At 40.8% G+C, this 23251-nt stretch overlaps 1 protein-coding gene across 3 annotated transcripts in view; it reads right to left on the bottom strand.

Moving 5' to 3' along the window:
• Positions 1-18735, bottom strand: part of slc25a26 (solute carrier family 25 member 26) — a 63198-nt gene extending 44463 nt beyond the window's left edge. For 2 of the 3 annotated variants that reach the window (XM_041979672.1, XM_041979671.1), the window contains exons 1-5: positions 18601-18735; positions 17381-17537; positions 15401-15519; positions 9392-9496; positions 6254-6301 (exon numbers count right to left, since the gene is read on the bottom strand). In XM_041979672.1, the coding sequence (XP_041835606.1) occupies positions 6254-6301; positions 9392-9496; positions 15401-15519; positions 17381-17537; positions 18601-18633 (462 nt within the window). In that variant the 5' untranslated portion in view covers positions 18634-18735. The remainder of the gene's footprint in view (positions 1-6253; positions 6302-9391; positions 9497-15400; positions 15520-17380; positions 17538-18600) is intronic. The other variant, XM_041979673.1, reaches the window with a different exon arrangement.
• Between the last annotated feature and the right edge of the window lie 4516 nt (positions 18736-23251).

The following is a 23251-nucleotide window of genomic DNA, read 5'->3' as shown; positions in this document are numbered from 1 at the left end:
CAAGCAATTTGCAGCATCATCACTTCAATAAGCTTTGAAGTCCCAAAGATCGACACCTTCCACATTCTCAGGTAAAACTGAAAGCGCTGGAGGGAACGCAAATCAGATGTCACTTGTGGATGTGTTTGCTGGAGGTAGCACCTACAATAAAAACAAACAAACAAACAAACAAACAAAAAAAAACACAAGACATGATTCTGCTATATCTGTAGAGAATGGTTCATCCTGTGGAGAACGAGACAACTTCAAACTGCACAGCTGTCAGTCAGATTTTGTGCATCCATGTGGAAGCAGGTTTCATACTAGGATACATCTTCTGTAAAAGAAAAGGTTCCAGCTTTCACTCTTGACAAATGTAAACATGTAAAACCTTAAAAGTGCTGCCTGTGTATTCGTTACAGCCAGCATGGTTCATCCTCTGCAGATCAGTATTATTTTAAATCAAAGAAGAACCTGAAAGCGTGCGTGGGGGGTGGTGCTGTAAAAGAGTGTGAAGTTAACCTTTAATTATCGGGTGCTTCAATATGCAGTGATTTATCCTCCTTCAACTCCCTCTCCTTTCACTCCAGCATAAAGGAAAATAATATGTTTTTGTCATTTATTAGATTTGACTGATGTTTTAACTCATGTCAAGTTTTGTTCTCTAATACGGTGGCTTCATAGTACTGAATGAGATGGGTATTAAGCTAATTTGGCAATTATGTAGTGTGGTAATATGTCACTTTTATACCTGCTAAGCTCCAGTGGAACTGGCTCTGTGGAGAAAAATGCATCACTTTCGATCTTACAAAGTGACCAATACATACAGTGGCATACTTTTGACACTTTTTAAAACCCATGCTGTATCAAATATCTAGCTTGTCATTCTTCATCCATTTCAGACTCTCATCCTATCAACACACAAGCACATACACCCTGGGTCCGTTGCCTGGCTGGCGGGTTGTGTGTTATTAGAAACACATGTGGGGCACCACAGTTTTTCTGCTTGAATTGAGACAAACATGCATAAAGTTTTGGGAAGCAAACATAGCCCCAAGACTCAGACACACAGACTAATAAGGCTGCTGGAGTCCTGTCAGCAGTGTTTAAAAGAATAAAACCAGAATGCAGTGAAGAAAAGAGGCATAAAAGCAACTAATATTATCATAAAGAACTGTTTTTTTTTTCCTTGAAAATAAATAAATAAATATAAATCCCTGAATTACATCCACAGTGATGGATTTCTGAGTCCACTCAAGTGTTCAACAGGGACAAACATACTCAACTTAAGTGTGTGATCCATGGGTCTCAGTGGCATGGCTTCCAATGGATCAAACCAAACAGGAAAGCACAGAAAACTCTCAAGTGACCCCCTCGGCCAACTCCGCCAACAGCTAACTCCTCCAGCGCCTGCAACTGCAGAACGCATCAATACAACCACATGTTGGTCTAAGGAAGGTTACTAAGGTTTAGTCTGATTTGCAGCTGATGTCCAGTTGCCAGATAGAGAGGCTGGATGTTTGAGAGGGCAGCGATATTCCAGATCCATGCAAACATGGATGCAGGATTAAACTAAATGGATAACAAAGTGATTGCAGTAGCACTTCGCTCCACTGATGAGAATGACAGGCACAGATAGTCACTGCATGAAGAATCCCATTCACGCATCATCCTCCGAGGCAGAGGGAGTATAACTATTAATCCCCAGAGTGACGTCTTGGATAAAGTGATCCAGTGGTGAAGAGGTAGCTTAAGAGGGTCATCACTCTTCTAACAAGGGTCGACTCGACCTGCATACAACTCAAACGGTGGCAGCATTTGAAAGAGGATAACCTATAACTCAAGCAGGTAGTCTGCTAACGTTGATTCACACATCCATCCTTCTACTACTGTGTTTTGCAGCTTTAGATCTCCCATCACAGACACACGCTGTTGTTTCATTTAACTTTTGAGCATTGCAACCAAAATTATTCAAACTGATTCTTTTCTTTTTTATAATAAGAAAACAAGAGTGAAAACACAACTTGACAGGATCCTCTTGGGAAAACCACTAAGGCAGGGGTGGCCAACGTCGGTCCCAGAGAGCCACAATCCTGCAGGTTTTCCAAATTTCCCTGCTCCAGCACACCTGACTCAAATTAAATGGATCCAACAGCCTATAAGGATCTCCACAATGACTTGTTTGTTTAAGTCAGGTGTGTTGGAGCGGGGAAATTTGAAAAACCTCCAGGGTTGTGGCTCTCGAGGACCGACGTTGGCCACCCCTGCACTAAGGCTAATTTATGGTAGAGTTAAAACAACTATTTCCCATCTTTTCTAAGTTTTTAGTATTTTTTTTCTCTAACACGACACCTAACCTTTAGACACATATAAAGAAAGGTTGACTGACATTCAGAAAACACAAGTCTTTATCAGACAGCATTTAGCCTTCAGACACCAAGCACAAGACATGTTTCTACAAGATACGGAAAGGGCCCCAGTTAACACGTGATATTTACCTTTCAACTGAGACTGGACAGTAAATCAAGAGATATAAATCACTGAAGTCCTCATAAAGTCCCAGTTTTCTCCCAACAATGCCATTCACCAAAACAGTTTTCTATTAGTGTGCAGTGAATGTGTAAAACATTGTGATGATGGATAGAAGCAGCTGAAAAAAAAAACAGTAAAACTTTCTCCATGCTGAAGGTTGTTGAACCTGAATATATATATATATATATATATATATATATATATATATATATATATATATATATATATATATATATATATATATATATATATATATATACACACACCCTCTACAGGTCATGTCAAGGATCAAACGTATAAAGAGGTCAACAGCTTTCCTCTTAAGACTCCTGACTGATTGGGGAGTGAACTGATAAGGAAGCACCAGTAGCTAACATTCATTTCCCATCGGCTGTTGATCTACTGCACTTTTATCATAAGACTGAGTACAAATAAAGACCATGAAACAAGGCAAAGCATAAAAACAATAAATGTAGCAGGGTCATCTTCCTGCAGTGCATCATTTTTCATTTTCAACCAACAGCTCAACATTTTTTTGGGTTAATTTTTTCTTCTTTCCAGTGCAACCTTGTGACACTTTTCATGTCATCTAATCCAGTTACGTTGTGCCTTTTAATGTGTTACGTTGATTATTTAGAGGAGATAATAAACTGTTATTTATTCTGGCTGTCTTGGAGGTAACCAGCAGCTGCTCTGAAGGGGCTCAACACCAAAAAACACTAAACAGGAGGAAGTCTTGACTTCTTTACCCATGTCACACAAATCCTCCCTTTACATATGTGCAGGAAAATAAACAACCTTTGCTTCCCCCTGCCCCGTTACTTTTCCCTCGCTCTGCTGTCTGCGTCATATGAGGGCGTATAAACATGAGCCTCTGTGGATCAGTGCGCACAGAAACAGGATATTGGAGTGATTCCCCTCACCTCTCTCTTTTAAACCTGCACCGCAGACGGTGAAAAATGGATGCTTTCCCACAAAAGGAAGAAAAAAAGGAGGTCATGCAGAGGTCACCTCCGCTCTATTCTATGCCTGTTGAGGTGGTTTCAACCTCAGCATCCAAGCGGAGGAAGCAGAAACCCCTCATTGTGATCTATGGAATCATAACTCTGCACACCACAACAACTCAACTGTCAGCTCAGAGCTGTGGCTGTAGATAATAACAGACTCTTTCACCTTTTATAGCATGTGAACAACACAATGTGGTAAGTGGCTGCAGAAACTGACAGTCTAAACGTGGTGTAAGTCAACCAAAACCAATCAAAGGCCTAAACTGAGCTCTAAAACAAGGTTAGATGGATGATGCTTTTCGGTCAGTGCTCGGTGCTGTAATGCAGGGAGCAGAGAGGGGATTAACTAGGAACAAAGGTGTATGAACCAGATCCTGTACCTTTGGTTGCCAGGCCCACATTTTGTGGTGGAGAAGATCCACTTTAAAGGTAGAGCAAGCACAACCATCTTTTAGGAAAGCTTGCTTTTCTTTCATTGTTTGTGTGCTTCTCAACTAAAATATTTAGCTAAAAAAACATACACAAGCATACGAGTCAGAACAAGTATCAAAGATTCTGCGTATTTAATTTCGGCTGTATGATGCAGCCAGTTATGCGTCACTCCAGGTGCCCCCGCCGACCCTGTCAGCCGCACTTACACCCATCATTCCACAGCTCTCACACCACCACATTACTAAATGACTGCCTAATAACCCATCCCAGACTCATTACTCCAACTCAAATTGTAGCCGTTCAGATCAAATTTGAGATCATCTCGCAGTACTTGTTCAGAAAAAAAGGCTTTGCCAGTAAAAAGTGCACGAACTGCTGTGCATGAATGTCATAGAGCTGGATTGTTAGGTGTGATGATGATGGAGCACAGAGAGAGGAGGAAGAAAAGAGGGGCGTAAAGTCAGGAGAGGCGAGAGCTCATCAGCGCTAATCTTAGCATGCCATCTAGTGGTGGAAGGTGGTACCACTCAGAAGCAGAAGCCTGGGGAATCCTGACATAATGACAAACAACACACGAGGATGAATATAATTAGAGTCTTGATTAGACTTGGAATACTACTCTGTGTATTTAAACACAATGAAAACAGACTTACACCCAGATGACATGAGCATCTTATATGTGGGACCTGGAGAAAGTTCTTTCAGAAAGTCCTGAACAAAAGCCTTACTAATGTTAATTTATTAGGTCTTTGTTTTGTTTTTTTGTTTTTTTTTTTCCAGAGGAGAATAAAGTCATTTTCCACAGTACAAAATGTATTCACCCCAATCTAAATCTCATTGATTTCATGCTCTATTCAGCTGGAACAAAAAAAAAAAAAAAGATGCCGACTCAGCAGAGAACTTGACAGTTTCTTTTAAGAAAAGGCTGCACCACAATGAAGATTAATGTGGTTCAAAAGTAAAAGGAACTGAATGCCTATTAGTCAATAGCCTGGATATATGTTTTAAATAAAACTTAGGGCCTTGATGGGGTGTGCTGTGTATAATTAGCCACAGAGAGCCAGGTGCAATGATATGGATGTAGGACATTGCTGCAATGATACTTGGATCACAAAAGCACCTTTACTCTGCATTGCAAGCAGACCTAAGTGGATTCCTACACATCCTCTACTAACGTGACATCATGCCCATCAGAAATGCCTTCTGAAAGCTGCTTAATGACTATATAGCACAGAAAAGACCCCAATTAGAGGGCCAACAAGGAGGGGAGGCACCATGCCCGACCACATAAACAAACTTATCTTGACAGGGTCTCCTGGCCAAAAGGAGGTAGATGGGCGGATAGCGGAGGAGGCCAAGAGAAAATGAATTACCTTCCTGACACACGTCAAAGCCAATCACCACGAAGCATCCTTTGCTGTTCCCGCGCCCCCAAATCCCCGCCGCCACCGTTGCGTTTCATCTACCAGTGTTAGTATGCACACAGGCCCTGCACCAGCCTTCAAATGTATTCATTTATTCAGAGCCCCTCGGAGAAATCACAGTGTCTTGTTGTCCTTTTTTTCCTCGGCTGTCCAGATGGAATTTGCGTGAATAACATCAGTTTAGTGAGGCAGAAAATAAGTACAGGCTAGCACAGCAGAGGGGGACTAGATTACACCCTCATCCACCCCCCTCCTCATCTCCTTAAAAAAAAAGACAAGTGTCACCTTCATATACTTCTGTCTCCCTGTCTGTCTTCCTTTCTCATTTTCTACTAGTCCTATTGAAAGTTGGAGGCAGAAGGACAAAATCTCTGATACGTGGACAACAATCATTTTGTATTATCATGCGCTGCAGGTGCAATTAAACTAAGGATCGTGAATCAAAGAACCAGAGCCGCGTTTTCATTAAAAAAAGGTGAGCGACCATCAAGGGAGTGCAGCCCCGTGCTCATTTATCCTTGTTTTGTTTAGCATTTATAACACAACTAATTGCATAAATTTTTCAGATGCATCTCTAGAAGAAGCATCTTCAATGACTAACTCACTGAGATGATCTCCCTCAGTATGTCGGACTTCGATAAAGCCCCAGCAAAATGAAAATGACTTCAGTTATATGTGTGGAAAACCTCAACATCCATACAAACCAAAATATTTTAATACATTTTCAGAATTAAAAGGGCTGAGGAGTTTTCTTTAGTATGAAACTGATTTTAACAGGATATGTATGATGAACTTTGTATTTACCTGAAGCTAGATTTCAAACACAAACAGTGGTGTGTGATGTGGACAGAAAGAAAGATGCATCTGAATTAATCCTACCTCTCTGATCACTGTACTGCAGTAGCCTCGGTACAGGCCTCGAACACCCTGCACAGAGACAACAAACACACACTCAGTTTGATGTGATCTGAATACAAACAGTCAAAGAAGATAATCTAATTCTATGAAAACAATTCCCTCATATTTCTTTCAATCCATTGCATTAAAATCACTGAGCAAATATAGTGTAGGATCTCCTCATGCAGGAAAAGTGGCTCTGACCCGTCTCAGCATGGAAACATCCCCTCGGCAAAGCTTTTGGTGCCTCTGTGGCTCGGGCATGTTCTTCAGATGCGACATCAGATTGGACTCTGAAAGCTAAGACAACACCTTGCACTCTGCTGTGTTCTTGGAGCCAATTTTGAGGAGTTTTTGCAGCGTATTGGAACAAATCTGTGTGATATGGGACCGCAGCAACGTTTCATTGGGTGGTTTGGATGTAGGGATGTCACAATTAATGGCAGTATTAAACGCCCCAATTCATTTATCATGCAGATTCCTTTAAATATTCAGTTTCCCTAAAAGTGGAACTATCTGAACTTTAATGGCAAATTAGTGCATCTTCTGCATGGAGAATCCATCCATGTGTTGCCGCTGGTGTTGCTTTGCTGTCGTTTCGAGTGAGCAGCAAAAGAGGCGTGTTGGAGTGGGAAAGTACGGAAACGGAAAAACGGAAAAAAGTAAAGGTAAATGTTGAGTAAAGGGGTTAAATGATGTTCATGTTTACTGTTTGGATGAAATTAAACGTACGTGTCTGGGTTTACAGAACAACACGACGCTTTCAGCAGCATCACTGAACGTTATACAGATGAGAAAAAAAAAATTATCTTTTTTTGACGGATAGTTTCACTGTTCAGACACAACTGAGTGGTTGTGAGGTTGAAGCCTTTTAGTCGTCAGGGTGCAACGAGATGTAGAAGAAATCAGGTTTTAACATATCTGGTCTTGTTTCTTTATTTCCACTGTTCCAGCTTTACTTTTTATCATAGTCAGTTGCATTTTTTCTGCTAAGGGACAGCTGGAAGCCAAAGCTAGCCAGATGTTTTTCCTGTGTCCGTAATTCTCTGCTCAGGCTGAAAAGAAATGTTCATGTGTGGTAATCCCACTCATCGCTGCACTTTACACTCTACAGCGAAATGGCCGCTCCTCTATGTACGCAGGCTTTCACATTAGCTGATTTTCTTATATAAAACTATTCTTGGTCTAGTTTCTTTATATCGCTCTACCTACGCCACCAGTCAAAAGTCTGGACACACTTTCCCATAAGATTTAATGGATTAACTGTAGAAATCACAATCTGCATGGCCTTCGCTCTCATTCTGGTCTGAAGATGGTAATGGTGAGAACAGAACTTTGCTTTTATAATGCTGCTTCTTCCACTTGGAATAACTTAGAAACTGATTTGAAATGAGCTTAACTGGTCTCTCTAAGGGGGTTTAAGTTGATTCTAAGGGCTTGAGAAGACATTCCCTTGGTCAATGTGACTGTTTTAAACTTCTCTGCAGTATTTAACCCATGTTTTATTTCATTTACCTAATGTTGGCTGGTACCTTTGTTTTACTTGTGTTTTGATGGGTGATCTCTGTTTGTTATGTGGTAGATTAAAGTTCACTGGCAGACATCTCGGAGCAAGAGAGACAAAAGAAGCGCCAGCCCCATGTAAGACCAACACCAGCCATTCAGTTCGTTAGTGAGGGGAAAAAATCAGCATCCTCCAAGACAACCGGGAAAGGACTCCTGCAGACAGAACCATTGTGGGAAATGAGGCAGACCTGAGAGGAGACTCCACTTCCTGACCTGGTCTTGTGATTGAACTGACAACCCCATGGGAAGACACATGTGAGGAGGCCTCAGAGAGGAAAACCACATGAACCAGGGCTTGGTCCAACAATATAGGAACATAGGATGGCAGGCCTTGCTGTTCCCAGTAGAGGTCGGGTGCAGGGTCTGTGTGGAACACGCTCACAGAACTAGGAGCAAAAGGGAAAGAGAGGGAATCTGCAGACCATAGGCTGAGGGAGGCAGCACAGAGAGCCTCTTGTTGGCTTTGGAGTAGGAGGAAGGAGGCAAGCTGGGGGTCAAGAACAAATCGGCAGTGACTGGCCATCACCATCAACCCGCTAACTGGAGGACGTTGTGGTTCAGGGTGGAAATGCCACATGAAGGTTAGTCACCACCTGACATCTTTTCCTAGCTCACAGCCAGTAATACCCCAAAAGACTGAAGTATAGAGCACCCAGGTGTATCAATAGCTAGGCGAACTTGTGGTTGTGCTGCTTTGGTTAAATAAAGGAGAAATTAAATCTGTTTTCTCAAAGAGAAATCCAGAGTTTATATATAGTATTTATTTATTCTTTACAGATCAGAGGGGATTTAGCTGGAATCAGACTTCTTGGATATTTTCCTTTGTTCTAAATTATTTTTTATTTTGGCATCAAAAGATAAAAATAAATAAAACTTTTAGGCTTCTAAGTACACAAATATGATTTTACATATTTATACAGCGATAATAATCGTGATAATCGTAAAATCTGAATTATTCATTGACAATAATCGTACTAAGAAAATAATAATCGTCTTTAATTGAGTCAAATCAAAATTAAATCAAAATGAACAAGTTCTAATGAGAACACTGGTTTCACACACTTTACCTGTCAGTTGCTTTAATGTTGTGGTTGATCAGTGCATATTTCATCACTAACACTGATCAGATGCAAAGACAGTTTCTCATTTTCACTGTCCTCTCCATTAGCTACAGAACTGAATTTACCCAACTAAAGTAGTTGTCTACACCATTAAACCCTTTTAACTCTAAAAACCTTGGAAAATACAAACCAGTTTAATGTGGTGACTGATCAGACAGAGTGCAGAGCGTGAGTTGTCTCTTGTAAATGAGACTGCATGTCTCAGTGGGACTACCCATATAAATAAAGAGTATTTCTTGCACATTTTTTAACAATTATTTAAACCAAAGACATGTGCAAGTGCATGAACTAGTTATCATTTAAATCTGGGTTCAGAACAACTTTAACTAAAATATTTCTTGCTCCTCTTTCAGTTGAGGCAAGAAACAAAATCACATGGACAAAATAAAAAAAAGCAGCAAAGTTAATTAATTATGATCTCTTCATGAGATACCTCTTCTCTAAGCGTAGCCAGTAGCATGGTGTAGGTGCTGCATGAGGGAGAGGCTTGAGTTCTCTGTTTTACCACTTCTGTGGGCACCCGGATCAAACAGGCCACCTGTAAGATGAGAAATAAAATGAGAAAAAAAAAGGCACTTCCTAAACCTGTAGTTGTTGAATTTATTTCTAAAGAGCTTCTAATATCAATTTGTATTCAAAGGAAAGTCACGATGTGACTTTAAGCTTTTACATCGTGGCAGGTGGCCATGATGGTGAGGCATGAGCAGAGCAATTACATGGAGCTGGAAGGGGAACGACTACTTCACTTAGTGTGCAACTTGAACAATTAACAAATGTTTACACGCAGCCAAAATGATACCGCTGCAACAGTTGTCACGTCTGCAAAAAGGTCATGAGGCAGACTGTGTATCTGTGTCCAAAGAACATGCTTCTGTCAAACCCACTGATAGATTCAGACACACATGCACACCTCAGTAACCACACTCCCCGCTCAAGTTCCAACCAATCCACCATATGTCAACAAAAATATGGACTGCCAACAGCAAGTGAAGATAGACATGAATATTTATGCCTCTTAAAAGCAGACAGGCAGGCACAGCTGCCCACCTGGTGACTTGATTTCCCATTTATCCTGCATTGGAGTGGAAATGCCGGCTAACGGCAAGCAATCTTTCAGAGCGGTTGGTGAGCCGCCCTCCCCCCTGCGACTCCCCCAAGTCGCGCAGATGCCCGTCTGTCAGTGCCACCCTCGCCACGGCAACGTCAAGTGGGGAGGGACGGAAGGAGAGAAAGAGTGATGAGATGAAGTGCATCCATTTTTTTCCTCTGCTACTCCTCCTTTGGGCTATCCATACTGATTTAGCACCAGGGCCCCAGCATAAGGCTCTATGGCCATGAGGGAGAGAAGGATACCCCAACAGCTGCTGCAGGAATCATTTCAGATGGGCACTTGTCCTCTCTGTCATTTCCTCAGTCTGACACCAGGGAAAGCTTCTAGGCAAGGAGAGTGTGCAGGAAGAACATAGAGCACAAACGGAGAAAAGACCATCAGGAATGATGGAAGCAAATTCTCAGTTCACAAGTGGACGTGAGCTGAAGGAATTGAAAATGTGACAAGGCAAGTATTTTGGTTTGGATGTTTAAAAACCCCAGACTGCTGATTCAAATTTGTGTTGACCTTAACTGCATTATTATTTTTTCTGCAGGGCAGAGCACTTTCTTCCACCTTTCAATACAAAGTGAGCAGATAAACCTCCAGCTCTCCACATAAAAGCACCAACAAATGAACCAGATGGGCCTCTGTGAATGATGAGTATTACAGTAGTCCATGCGCAGCCTAAATGTGGTGCAACACTGCCATCAAGTGGCAAACCATGCATGTGGGCGGCTCTCCCAGACAGTGACAGGCTGCATCCGAGTCTGGGAACTCATTAACCATGTTCTTTGGTAAAGTCACCACTTGAATGTGATGTGCGTCATATTTACCCTAAATCACTTCTCCAAGAGATCACATCAAATCCAACAGAGATTATGTTTATTTTGGAGTATTGTCAGCAGCTAACAGTGGGCAGAATTATGCTGATGAAAAATCAAGTGTGCAGCTTTGCAGGTTATATCAGAAATGTGCTAACAGAAGAAAATAAGGGTCTGAAACAATGAGGTGAGGCTGAGGATCAAGAAAACCTTAAAAACAGTCAAAAAACTAGAAAGAATGAGAGACCAACACTGCTTCCTCTGCTTTTCCTCTAGCTTGGAAACTTATAAATCTATTAGCAATCTGTTCCTCCAACCATTCATCTTTATTTACAAGCTCTTGGACTCATTAAGCAGACTTCATTAAGAAGCTGCCTGCTTAAGACTGACGCCTTTCAGTTTCCTGTTGTTGTTAATCCAAATGACAGAGCGTGATTTCAGTTTCTAAACCCTTGTGCTTGGTAAGAGGCTGCCAGTCAGTGCCTGGAAAACTGCAGTCAAGAATGGGGAATTGGCAAAAAACTTACAGCACATTTTTGGCATAGCCAGTGCATTGATCTATGTACTGAATCATAAATCCCTCAATACTTCATTTGCTCCATCTCTTTAGTGCTTGTTGCAATCAATGCAATAAGTCAGGACCAAGACTGCCATATGGAACAAAAAAAGGTTAGAGAATCATACTGGCTGCATTAACATATTTATTTGTCAATAAAATGTACTGTAATCACCACCAAGACACAGGACTACACTGTTGCAGTCACATGTGTGAAAACTGCAGGACCAGTCACACAGGATTTACTTAGGACGATTTAAAAAGAAATAAATCCACTTTAGCTTAACCTTTTCCTGATGAACTGTGCTGAGCATCAGTTTAAACTTCCCATCTTTGAAACTCACTGCAGCAACAAGAAGACTAAAACGGCAAAAGGAAGGAGGCAGGGAGAGAGGCAGAAAAAAGGTCATGAAGAAAAAAAGGGATGGGATGAGGACACTGCGAATCTCCAACTCTGAAACAACAGCCAATAAATCACAGAGCGTGGAGCTGCTCAAAGGCGATCCATGGATTATTTCTCAATGCCAAGTTAAGTGCTTGCCAGTTTTCCCCCTCCCCAAAAGAAAACTCCTCCTTTGTGCCCCCCCCCCCCACCTCTCACTGTCCCCTATCTTGTCATGTCACACTGTATTTTGCCGAGCATCCTCCTGCAGACATGCAGTGGTGAAGGAGGAAGAGGAGGGGGGGGTATAGGTGCGAGAAAACCCTGCTGCCTGGCCTTGACAAATGAGCTTTCAGGGCAGACGTCGAGCGAATGGGAATGAAGATAAATCTGATCTAATGGCTAGATAACAGCCTGCTAGAGCCTGACAGACGCCATCAGCTTACACATTCTTTATAGGAGCGTCGCACAACATCTGCAGTCGCACAAGCACCAGGACACTTCTGGGCAGGGGATGGGGGGGGGTCTATCATTTTCTTGACCGTCTGTAGTTCTTTCTCTCTCGAACTTCTGACTGTCCTCTTTGCCGTGCTCTGTTTGTCCTGCTTTTTACACGGCTATTCTTGACATTGGTAAAGTTAAGGTCATTTTCAAGAAGAAGAAAGCTCTAGAAAGATGCTCTTTGACCACCTTTGATTAAGAATTACAAGTTCTTCATATTGAACTTCGAATGTGTTCCAGTGAGCAATTCCCATTACAAATATGGCAAGAACTGTGGTACGTCTGCCTTTATGAAGCCAAGATGGCTCTGACCTGTCAGGATATGGGTTAAGATACCTCCTACATCACTCTCCACTAAATTATCTCTGGCATCTTGAATTGACCCTTTTCTGAATTCGTGAAACCTTGGGGGTGTCCTGCAGACCAGCCCATATGTGCTCCAGTTTTGAGCTGAGCAACTGTATGCACTGTGGTGTATGTGCTGCACATAAAACTGCATTTTTCCAACTTTTGGGTTGTCTGTGCTAATTTCAGTTCAATTCAAACAGTTCAAAAATCTCCTGAGTTCTGAGTTTGGGCTTCATAGATTTGGATCAGAGAGTCTGTGCACCAGGTTCTTAATCACGTTCCTTCAGTTGTTACTGTGTTTCTGCAGCATGAAGGAGTTTGATTAACATGATGTATGACAGTCTTTAAGCAAAGCATGCTGGATGGAAATTTTGGTCAACATTTATTGGCGCTGCATAAAGTCATTAAGTCGCATGATACTAAAACCTTGTGGCTGCAGCCAAAAGCATCAGGTGCTGCAGTTGCTCTCGTCATGCTGTCCCAGCTGGGAACCATCTGTCTAATGACACAGCCTTGTCCCGACTGGCTTAAGGCTTCAATGGCCTGCTTTTTTTTTTTTTTTTATTCCAAGAACATAGAATCAGTATTTTTCCAAAAAGGAAATGTTATAAGCGCACTCAGAGTTTAAAATCTGTCACATCTGACTGTTATCTTTATATTCTATATAAAAAACATACTGAAAGTTCATGCTGAACATCAAGTCTACCACATGTAAAAACTAAAAGTTTACTTTCTGAGTTTTCATGTCAGATTTGCTGCAGAATAAACTCTGAGCTCCAACCTCCATTTGATATGAAGACGCTAGACTTTTATATAACTATACCAAGTAAGTTAAGCATATCATCACCAGAGGCAGGCTTTGTAATTCAATTATGAACAAACAAAATGCCATTAAGCCACTTTTGATGTCATGGAGAGGAAACTATAGCTAGACTACATGGGTTGATGAAGATGTAAAAGGAGCTTGATTACCCAGATCGGCAGGACAACATCTATTAAGGTCAATGATGATGGTTACAAACTTTTTCCATTATAAAATGATGAAGGCTGCAGAAATGTCCTTGTTTAGATCAATGCCTTGAGACATTCCTGTGTTGGAGATCTATGGACAAATCTCTTGACCCTCAGGCCATGTTTTATTCTGCATAAGCATAAACCTTATATAACCTTATAAAGACAGTTGTGTGTCTTGTTAACTATGTACAATTATGTGGACTAAAAAATAATAGAAAAGCACATTGCTAGAGGGAATGAATGAGAACAAAGATATGTTGTATTCATACACTTATATGTACAAAAACATCAGTAATACAAGCGACATACAGAAAATTTAAGCAGCAAAGTGCTGCATAATGAGCTGTAACCAGCAAACATTCGTCGGCATCTTCAACAACTAATGAGTTATTAAAAGAACCCAATTCATTTTCAGCAGACTTATAACTGTTAAAGCACTAGAAATAAGTCCTCTGTTGTACATGTAGCTGCCGCCTCCCCTGTTAGGCTTACAGACACATAACTTTCGTAATTAAAAATCATTAATAAGGACTGAGGAGAGGCCGAATCATAACTGGCAGCTATTGCATCATGCTGCAGGTGTTAGGGCCTTTTATAAAAGTCATGGCAATGACAGGGTAAGCCTTTCGTGCCTAAGCCTGAAGATTAGACTCTTTGAACAAGAACGAATTCAGTTGCTGGGATGCAGTGGGATACCGCCCCTGCTCTGCTCAGCCCGAATCCTCGGATTTATGCCTTTGATGTGCTCAAATCCAGCATGGGGTTAAAGGCAGCCGTGACCTTCGCCTCACCTTTCACATTCAGCTCACCTATGCTGCAGACAGAAGCTGAGAGAAGTCATCAGCTGTTAATTATTACATTCCTGCAATGATTGATCATCACAGCTATAACACCAATCACAAGTAAAATTAGTGCATGCTAATTTGAGAGCAACATGTGAACACAAATGAGCTCAAAGACGGAGATATGCTCAAACACAGCGAACATCCTCCCAGGAGGAATAATTCCATTTCATGAACATGCAAAAACCCACCAAAATTACATTCATCCAAAAGCCATGAATACTGAAGACCTAGCATTTTGCAGACGGCCTGGGTTACAGCCCGGATCTCCATAACCCCCTTCACGACTATGTGAATACCAGTGGCCCCCATATGGCTCAAACGCCGTGGTTCACTTCAAGTGACTGGGAGAGGATGGGCTGAGGAAATTGCACTGCTCCTCATCGGTTTCAAGCATGAATTCTCCCGGACTAAATTGGCAGAGTCTGGGGGTCTGCGCTGGGAAAGTAGATGAGTCAATAGGCAGTAATGAGATCTTATTTACCCAGCTGGTGGGGAAAATACTGGAAAAGTCCTGAGGAAGCTCCCTTAACTGACCCAGCTGGACCCCAGAGGCCTACAGTCAACCCTCTCCCTCCTCCACCCCGCCCCCCTGCTGCCCCCTTGAATAGCTGTCTGTGAAATTTAAAAAGCAATAGCATTAACACACATGCCAGTGATGTTCGTTTGAGATGTAGAGTGGTGGGAAAAAAACACCAAGGAGCAGGAAGACAGAGGAGCAAAAACAAGTGTGCACGACAGCTGGATGTCTAAAGATGGGAGTACTGGGAATAAGGAAGGCCTACACAAACAAGAACAAGTTAAAAGTACACAAGCAGAATATAACAGGGTTATAAGTCCACAGGACAGGGGACAAAAGTTGGAGAGTGTTGGATAAGAACTTACTACTTCTCCCAGGGAGGCGGCCAGCATGTGAGTGACAGGTGCCACTTGCGGTGCTGCGAGCACTCCACCAGCGCCGAGAAGGGACTTTGTGCACTCATAGGTGACAAAGAAAGCAGCAGCTGAAACCAAGCAGAACCACAGCCATTCAGGCCCATTAGTCAACCAGCATAGAGCAATTAATATCACTCACTACCACTGACAGGGGAGAAACTCAGGTGAGCGTGCGTATACACGTGCTTCTGCTTGTACAATAGATTTAGAATCTCAGAAAATTAAGTGTGAAAAGACTCTAATTCTTCCTTTTAGCTGAATAAATCCATCCTCACATCTAAGCAATAAAGCTGCCTGGATACAAGGTGAATGAATGAATGAATGAATGAATGAATGAATGTTCTCTATGCCAGAAAAGTAAAAAAAATCACAAGCCAATGTATAAAAATGCAATATAAAAAGTCAATTTAAACGAAACTTTAAAGCAAAATCCAATTTTGTTTAAGTGGCTGCTCTTAAATTCATTTAACCTTTTCATTTTTTATTCTCTTAAAATGAAGGCAATTGCTGTAAAATTTGGGCTGTTCACAAGTTATTGTCACATTAACACAATAATTAATGCCAACAACTGCTTCATTGAAAGTTAACCGAATTTTTTTCCAAGTCCGTTGCTCACTGAGTGAATACACACACAAATCACAGCTCACAGCAGGGAGGTGGGCGGAGCTTGGGAGGACCGTCATCATGCATTAGCATGTCCGTGGTCATTTCTGCCTTGAGCTCCACCAAATTGCAGTTAAGTGCATCAACATGTCTGCGCTCATTTCACAGAGTTTTTATGGATAGTGTAAAGCTAAAAACTCTCATCTTTCAGAAAAAGTAATTAAATAACAGTTTTTCCCTCAAAATCTAGAAGTGCTGAGATTGTCATCCTGCTTTTTGTTGGTTCCAACAGGGAAACACACCTGATGTCTGGAAGTTCTCCATTAAATATCATTCCCTCTGTTTAGGAGGACAGAAGACTCATGCAGCTGACATGTTACCATTTCACAAATAAACCCTAAAATTTTCATCCTTCTGTGTCATCTATGCTTGATTTTATGACATTTTAATTTAATTTGAGATTTACAGGAGATATTTTAACTGCAGCCATGTTAAGTATATACTGCTGTTAAAAAGTAGTTTATTTGTTTAAAGTGTTTGAAAACCAAAGACTTACCACACTTTTATTCATATAGCAGTAAATTACTTTATTTAAATTTCATTTGACAAGGATAACACATTAAAACAATGTTACAAAAGTAGTTTCTATGTATGTAGAACTTGTAGCAATGGCTGATCAGTCCTTGTCCCTGGTTAGGTTTACACACATATACAGGAAAGGACAAGAACACATACAGTGTAGGGCAAATGGAAATGGAAAAAAATATTTAAAAAGGGAAATACAAACACAATGTATTTAATATAAAAGTGGATAGTACACTACTTTTGAAATCATTGAATTTTGTGTGCAACAACATGGTTAATCACAATTAACTGCAGAAACGTATGCAAATAATCGCATTTAAAAGTTTTAAACCATTGCCCAGCACCATGCATACCTGGGAAAAAACTGTTATGAAGATGAAGACAGGCTCTTTTTATTGCTATTTTGGTGTGATGAAAAGTCTCAACCCCCACAAGATATTATCTTCAAACATTCTGATATGATGGACTGTTTTCTCAGCTAAGCAAATCATAATACTCCCCCCACTGTGCTTCACAGTTGGTTTGACTTGTGCTTTTCCCCCCTAAGGAAGTTTTGGTTAGCAACAATGTGTCTACTGACATGTCAGCTCAATTAAATTGTTTAGTTTTCTTTTTATTTCTGATATGTCTTTCTGAATGCCGAAGCATGCTTTCTGTGACCAACAGCAAGTATTACCTGCAAATCATCATAAACAACATACAAAAGTGAACTCAGAGTAGCGATCACTCTGACTGTCTTACCGTTGGGGAAGGAGCCGACAGCAGCTGATGGGACCCCAGCGTAGATCCCCCTGAAGCCCCCAGCCTTGTAGAAGCCCTGCTGGCTCTGCAGTCTGGTCTTAATGGTGTCCAGGGGGAACAGGGTCAGATCCACACACATCCCTGCACAGCCTCCTGCCTGCAGAGAGAGTCACATCGTGAGACATGGCGTCAAAAATGAAACACCCCAAAACGCCTGTTATGAGTGAAGCAGAGCTGAGAAAATTAATGATGTTCTTTGTAGACTGAAAAAAACAAAAAAAAAACAAACAAACTAGTAAGTCATTTAGAAAGTATGTGAGAATGGCTATGGTGCAGCCTTGACAGGTGACCAGTCCTATATGCACATGCAGTGCTTCGTGCTGACAGCAGAATTTTGTTTCATTTACACTTCAACTATGTAAATTTAAAACCTTAAAAATATGTGTTTCTGACTCATTTTGATGGTACACTGACATTTATTATATACATCCCAGAGTCACTGGTGCTCAGCAGCATCCCGGGCTGAGAACACTTCACAACTATATAAAAGATATTTTTAAAAATCCCCACAGTTTGTTGACACGGCTGTTTTGGTTTTTTGTTTGTTTTCCTCTTAGACTTTACCCCTCTTCAATTGAAGAGTTTTTGGGATGCTGTTTGGCAATTGATTATTTTTAACTCTGTGTATATATATATATATACACAGAGTTAAAAATAATATATATATATATATATATATATATATATATATATATATATATATATATATATGTGTGTGTGTGTGTGTGTGTGTGTGTGTGTGTAATTTGAACAATTTTCGAATTGACCAGGTCTTAAAATGGATAATATCAGTTTGTTGAGCAGTGGATTTTTAATGAGTGCTGAATAATTAGATTTTATTTTATCTCTCTCTGTCTTTAACCTAACCTAACGTCATATATGTAATTACAAGGTATTTCTTTACTAATAGTCTTAACAAAATGTTTAACACAATTAGGGCTAATCCTTCACATATCAAGTTTGTTTACAAGAAGTCAAAGTTAAGGACTCATATTTACCGTTGCCTGAAGTGTAAATATTCGTCGTCTAATTTATTTTGCATGAAAATGTGCTATTTAAACATTTGAACAGTGAAAAGTTGAGTTTTGATGCATGTACACTGAATGCTGGTTATATTTTTTATTTCGGGTATAACTCGCCGTACAAAAAGAAAATCCTACCACCAGCGACGCGACTAACTCTCGTCTTTCCATGTGCCCCTCACAAGATATCCTTGTCAGTCGTGTAGCCCGAGAATTTGCACTTGGGCATATTTACCAGCTTAGTCAAACCAAAACATGCCTGTCAAGGACGCAGCCATCTTGGCTGAATTACTTCCGCGTAACGTCATGACGTCATAATGTCGTGCCGTACGGCGTTATTTTGTGGCGCTTTCAAAACGAAATGGGCAGCAGGACTTGGCAAACAACAGAAGGCACAGAAGCATATAACTGTCACCCAAATAAAAAAGGGACATTGTCACGGTATGACATAATAATTTATTGTAAAAACCTGAAACGTAACACGTTAAAACTTGATTAGGTTCCTTTTTTTAATTGAGTGAGCTTTACACTTCTATTGCAGTGATTAAAAGAAGAACAGATCAGTAGAATACGTGTCATTATGTTTACAAAATGTAACAATACTCAATACTCAAATTTATCATATAACAGTTTACATGCAGTAGCCTGGGTTTGCTGTTGCATTTTTATCCCTGAAGTACATGAAGAATATGGCTGTACTTAGAACCATTTCCCCACTGAAATATTAAAGTTGTTGAAATGAACAACTAATCCTTCATGAAAGTTTTAAAGAAAAAAACAAAAACATGGGATGGATGTTGGTAGATCAGGGAGACATTTTTATTATTTATCAGTATGTTGTAACCTTGTGGTGGATGTGTGGGATGAAAGGGAGGCTGGAACTGATGACAAGTTGGGGTTATGACCTGTCTCGGAAGAGGACACACACCACAGAGTAGATAGGCACACACCTAGATACCTAGATCATTTGCATCACTTTAATTGAATCTGTCCAGCATTTAATAGTGAAATGTAGCAGAGAAGGAGATATGGATGGAAACTGATAGCAGCTTTTAAAGATTTGAACCTAATATAATGTTAGAGAATGTCTCTGGAAAACAAATTAATGAGACAAATTAATGACATCTTTAAAAACCTTTTGAAAAATCAAAAAGAAAAAATAATTGCCCTCTAAAACCAAAAAGAGAAGGAAGAACTTCACATGCAACTGTATTCTTGCATGTGCAAAAATCAAAAAGAACAAACTGAATACTAACTGGTGTGCAGTAGATTGGGGAACAGTTTATGTGCCTTTTAGTTTGGTACCTGCAGTCATACACCTGTTGACCACAAACTGTGGCAGGTCCATCTTATTTGGTTCACGTGTTTGAGAGGCGCTTTCAAACAGCTAAATAGTGAGTAGGTTATAATATCACTTTTCACGCTGCTGTCTGTATAGTTCACTTCCTTTCCAGTGTTTTGCCTGCCACTGGGCCACAGAGGGAGAGACAATTTCTGTCTGCGTAGTTCATATTCAAGATGCATCTGCTAAAAAAAGTCTGTCAATTTCAACTTATTTAAAAAGTACATAAAAGAGTAAATAATATAACATATTCTTGTGACCTACCTTCACTCACTTGTCTATGCATAACTTAAAGGCCTTGCATTCTCACATTTTACCTCTCCCCATGATGCCTTTGAGTGACTGAGCTCAGGTGAGAGCGTTCTTTTCCAGCAACAAGCCAACGGGGTTATTTATGGGCTGCTGTCAGCTAGGCAGCGCCTTCTATTAGGGAAGAGCAGGCGAGGGGACGCCACCTCTTTATTCAGCCCGGTACCAATGATGTCTGGGCTGAGTGCGCCCAGTTAGAAGTTTGGTGCCTACTATCCATCTTGTTGAAGCAGGTCTCGAAGGGATCTTGTTGGATGCGAGCCCCAGCTGGTTCTTGAGCGTCTGTGCTGTCTGATCTGTGTTGGGCTTGAGGATGGTGATAGCATCACTTTAACTGTGCCTCTTGTGTTCTTGTGTAGTTTTGTTTAGAGAATAAATGTTGGAGGATTTATTTGCTGCTTCTCTTTCATTCACGTTTGGCCCTTTGTTTTTTTTTTCCTACTATACTGGGAATATGCACTGCTTATTTATTCAGTTTGAGATATTTATTATACCTCGGATCAGATCAGTCAATACAGCACATTAATTCTATGTCATTAAAATGATTTTTTTTACCCCTTTGCATCTTTACTGAGAAGTTTGCTCCATTATGTCAAGCCACTTGTCACAGTATGTCCTTGGTTATTGGGATTTTTGTCATTTTATAAGAATTTGTGACACCAAAATCTAAAGGTGGAAGTAAGTATAGTGCAAATGCAACCAAATTGTAGTTTGTGTTATCTCTATGAGATAACAATGAAACGTATATACTTACAACTCCAGTAAGCCTACTGTATTCATTATTACTGTAGGTGATGATGAAATTTCCTCTTTTAACCTCCACAAACTGCTTGTTTCACCCAAGGTGCAGCTGAATGACTTCAACCAGATACAGGTCTGCAGGGCAGCTTACAGTTTGAGACCAAGAAGAACTTTTTAATAGATCAGAAAATTGTCTGCAGCGTGGCTCTTTGAAGAGAGCTCTCCGTGTAGCATCTGAATTTATCCATAGAAGTGAATGCAAAAGCCGGCTGGATGAGAGTAAGACTTACCCCTGCGTAGAGGTCAATGAGAAGCACCCAAAGTCTGGGCAGATTTGCAGGGAGCACCATTGATCTTGACCCATTCAGAGCATGATCTCAGAGATAAAAGGGAGGAGACGAGAGGAGAACTTATTCACTGTCAGCCACAAGTCAGCAAAGAGCAATTCTAGCCCGCAGGCTGCCTTTGAAAAACTGAAGGGCAAAAGCACAGAGGATTAAGCCACGAGGTTGGGAGGGAGACAAACGTAAGCAGCTATGAGGTTTGTTGTAATAATGCAGAGCCAACATCTACTGGCTTCCCCCCCTTTTTTGTGTATTTGACAGCCAGAATGAACTCTGAGTCAAAAGGTTATGCGAGTTGTGCAGGTGAGAGGGTGCGTAGAGTTCCAGCTGAAGTTTTTATGCACTTTTTCTACCTGTTTTTGTGCATACACTGTATTTCAGACAGGGCAGATTGTTTATGTTTTAGTTAAAGTATAGTTTGATTTTAAAGGCCTGGTTGTTCCTTTACAACACCATTATGGATCAACAACTGTCTGTTTTTTTCCTTGCGTGTTTTATAAGAAGCCATCTGTAAACTGGTCATACATTTGTGAGCAGAGAGGAGCACACATCTTGACTCTGACACAGGATTTTTATTCATGAGACAGGTTGGTCGAGCAGGGTGGTAAACTTCATCTGAAACATAGCTCCTGCTCATTAGCCAGAATAACATTTGCATCATTAGGACACCGCAACAGCAGGGGGAGAGGGGAAAGCGACTAAGCACCTTTCATATAGCTCTTTGTTTTTTACTCCCAGGATGAAAGACTACACGAGTCAGTGACAGGACGTGGTGGGTGAGGGGTGGCGATGGCCTAAACCCAGTGAGGAGGGAAGCGACAAGAGGAGGGGATGGTAAAGGGAGGAAAGGAGAGGAGAAAGGTTAGAGAGAAAGTGAAGAATAAAAGAACATTCATTATAAATTCACTGAATCGACAAGCTGTCAGGCTGCACCGCCGTCCGTGTTGCATCTGGGCCTCTGTTGCACTACTGAGTCCTACGTCACACACATAACTTTGCTCTCCTTTTCTCACCTTTGGTTTCAACCTGATTCTGCTCCACGCTACCTCTTCCCTAGACTGACCTCCTGAGAGCCTTGCAAAACCATGTCATCATACCATCTTTCCTTTCCGTTTTCTCCTTCATCCCTGCTGGGCCATGAGTGAAATATGAGCCGCCCGTGGCATATTGATCCCACGCCAAGCTCCCACCTAAAGATAGATATATCACAGACAAGGCAAAGCACTCCTCATGCTTTCTGTTCCGCTGCAGCAGCGCTGCCAATGGCTTCACTGGATGAGATTGATCGCTGTGATCAATTTCGCCACGATGTACACTCATAGATTCTGTGCTGCTGTTGTCACTATGTCAGTAAGTGCAGGTGAGCTGAGTTGAGAGCTGTCACACAGACTGAATTGTGACGGCCTTCGACTGGTCAAGAGGTGTGTAATGACTACTGTGTTACACTGTAGTGACTGCAGTAAAGGCCTCACCTGTCAGGACATCTTCCACAGAAGTTAACATAGAAGTTAAATGCTCATTTGTGATAGATTATTTGTGAATTTAGAAGTGTTATGATTCCCTCATCCAAATCTACACTCGAGGAAAAATGTCCCAGATTACGGATTGAATGATTTTCTCCCATTGGTAAAGAGTCATTGAATTAAATCAGTCTGAGATTAGTTATTAAGTTTATATCCAGCATCATTTTTTCTTCCAGTGCAACATGCAGCATAAAGGCAATGCTGCAAGGTCCACTACATGGTGCCAGCTTTGACATTCAAACAGAAGTGGACATCCCAACATTGTCTAAACTAAAACACAACACTGGAAGTTAAACACCTAAACTAATCTCACGTGGCTCCAGAACACAGGACTTTGTTTAGTTTTAAAAAGAGTTCTTGCTCCCAAGATGCAATTTACAAAATAAATAAATAAATAAATAATAATAAAAAATAAATAAATAAAATAAGTGATCGATAGATAGATAGATAGATAGATAGATAGATAGATAGATAGATAGATAGATAGATAGATAGTATTTAATGATTATTTTATTTATAAAATAAATATT

The sequence above is a fragment of the Melanotaenia boesemani genome, chromosome 3 (assembly GCF_017639745.1).
Source record: "Melanotaenia boesemani isolate fMelBoe1 chromosome 3, fMelBoe1.pri, whole genome shotgun sequence".
Lineage (NCBI taxonomy): Eukaryota > Metazoa > Chordata > Actinopteri > Atheriniformes > Melanotaeniidae > Melanotaenia > Melanotaenia boesemani.
This window is presented reverse-complemented; position numbering and strand designations above follow the sequence as displayed.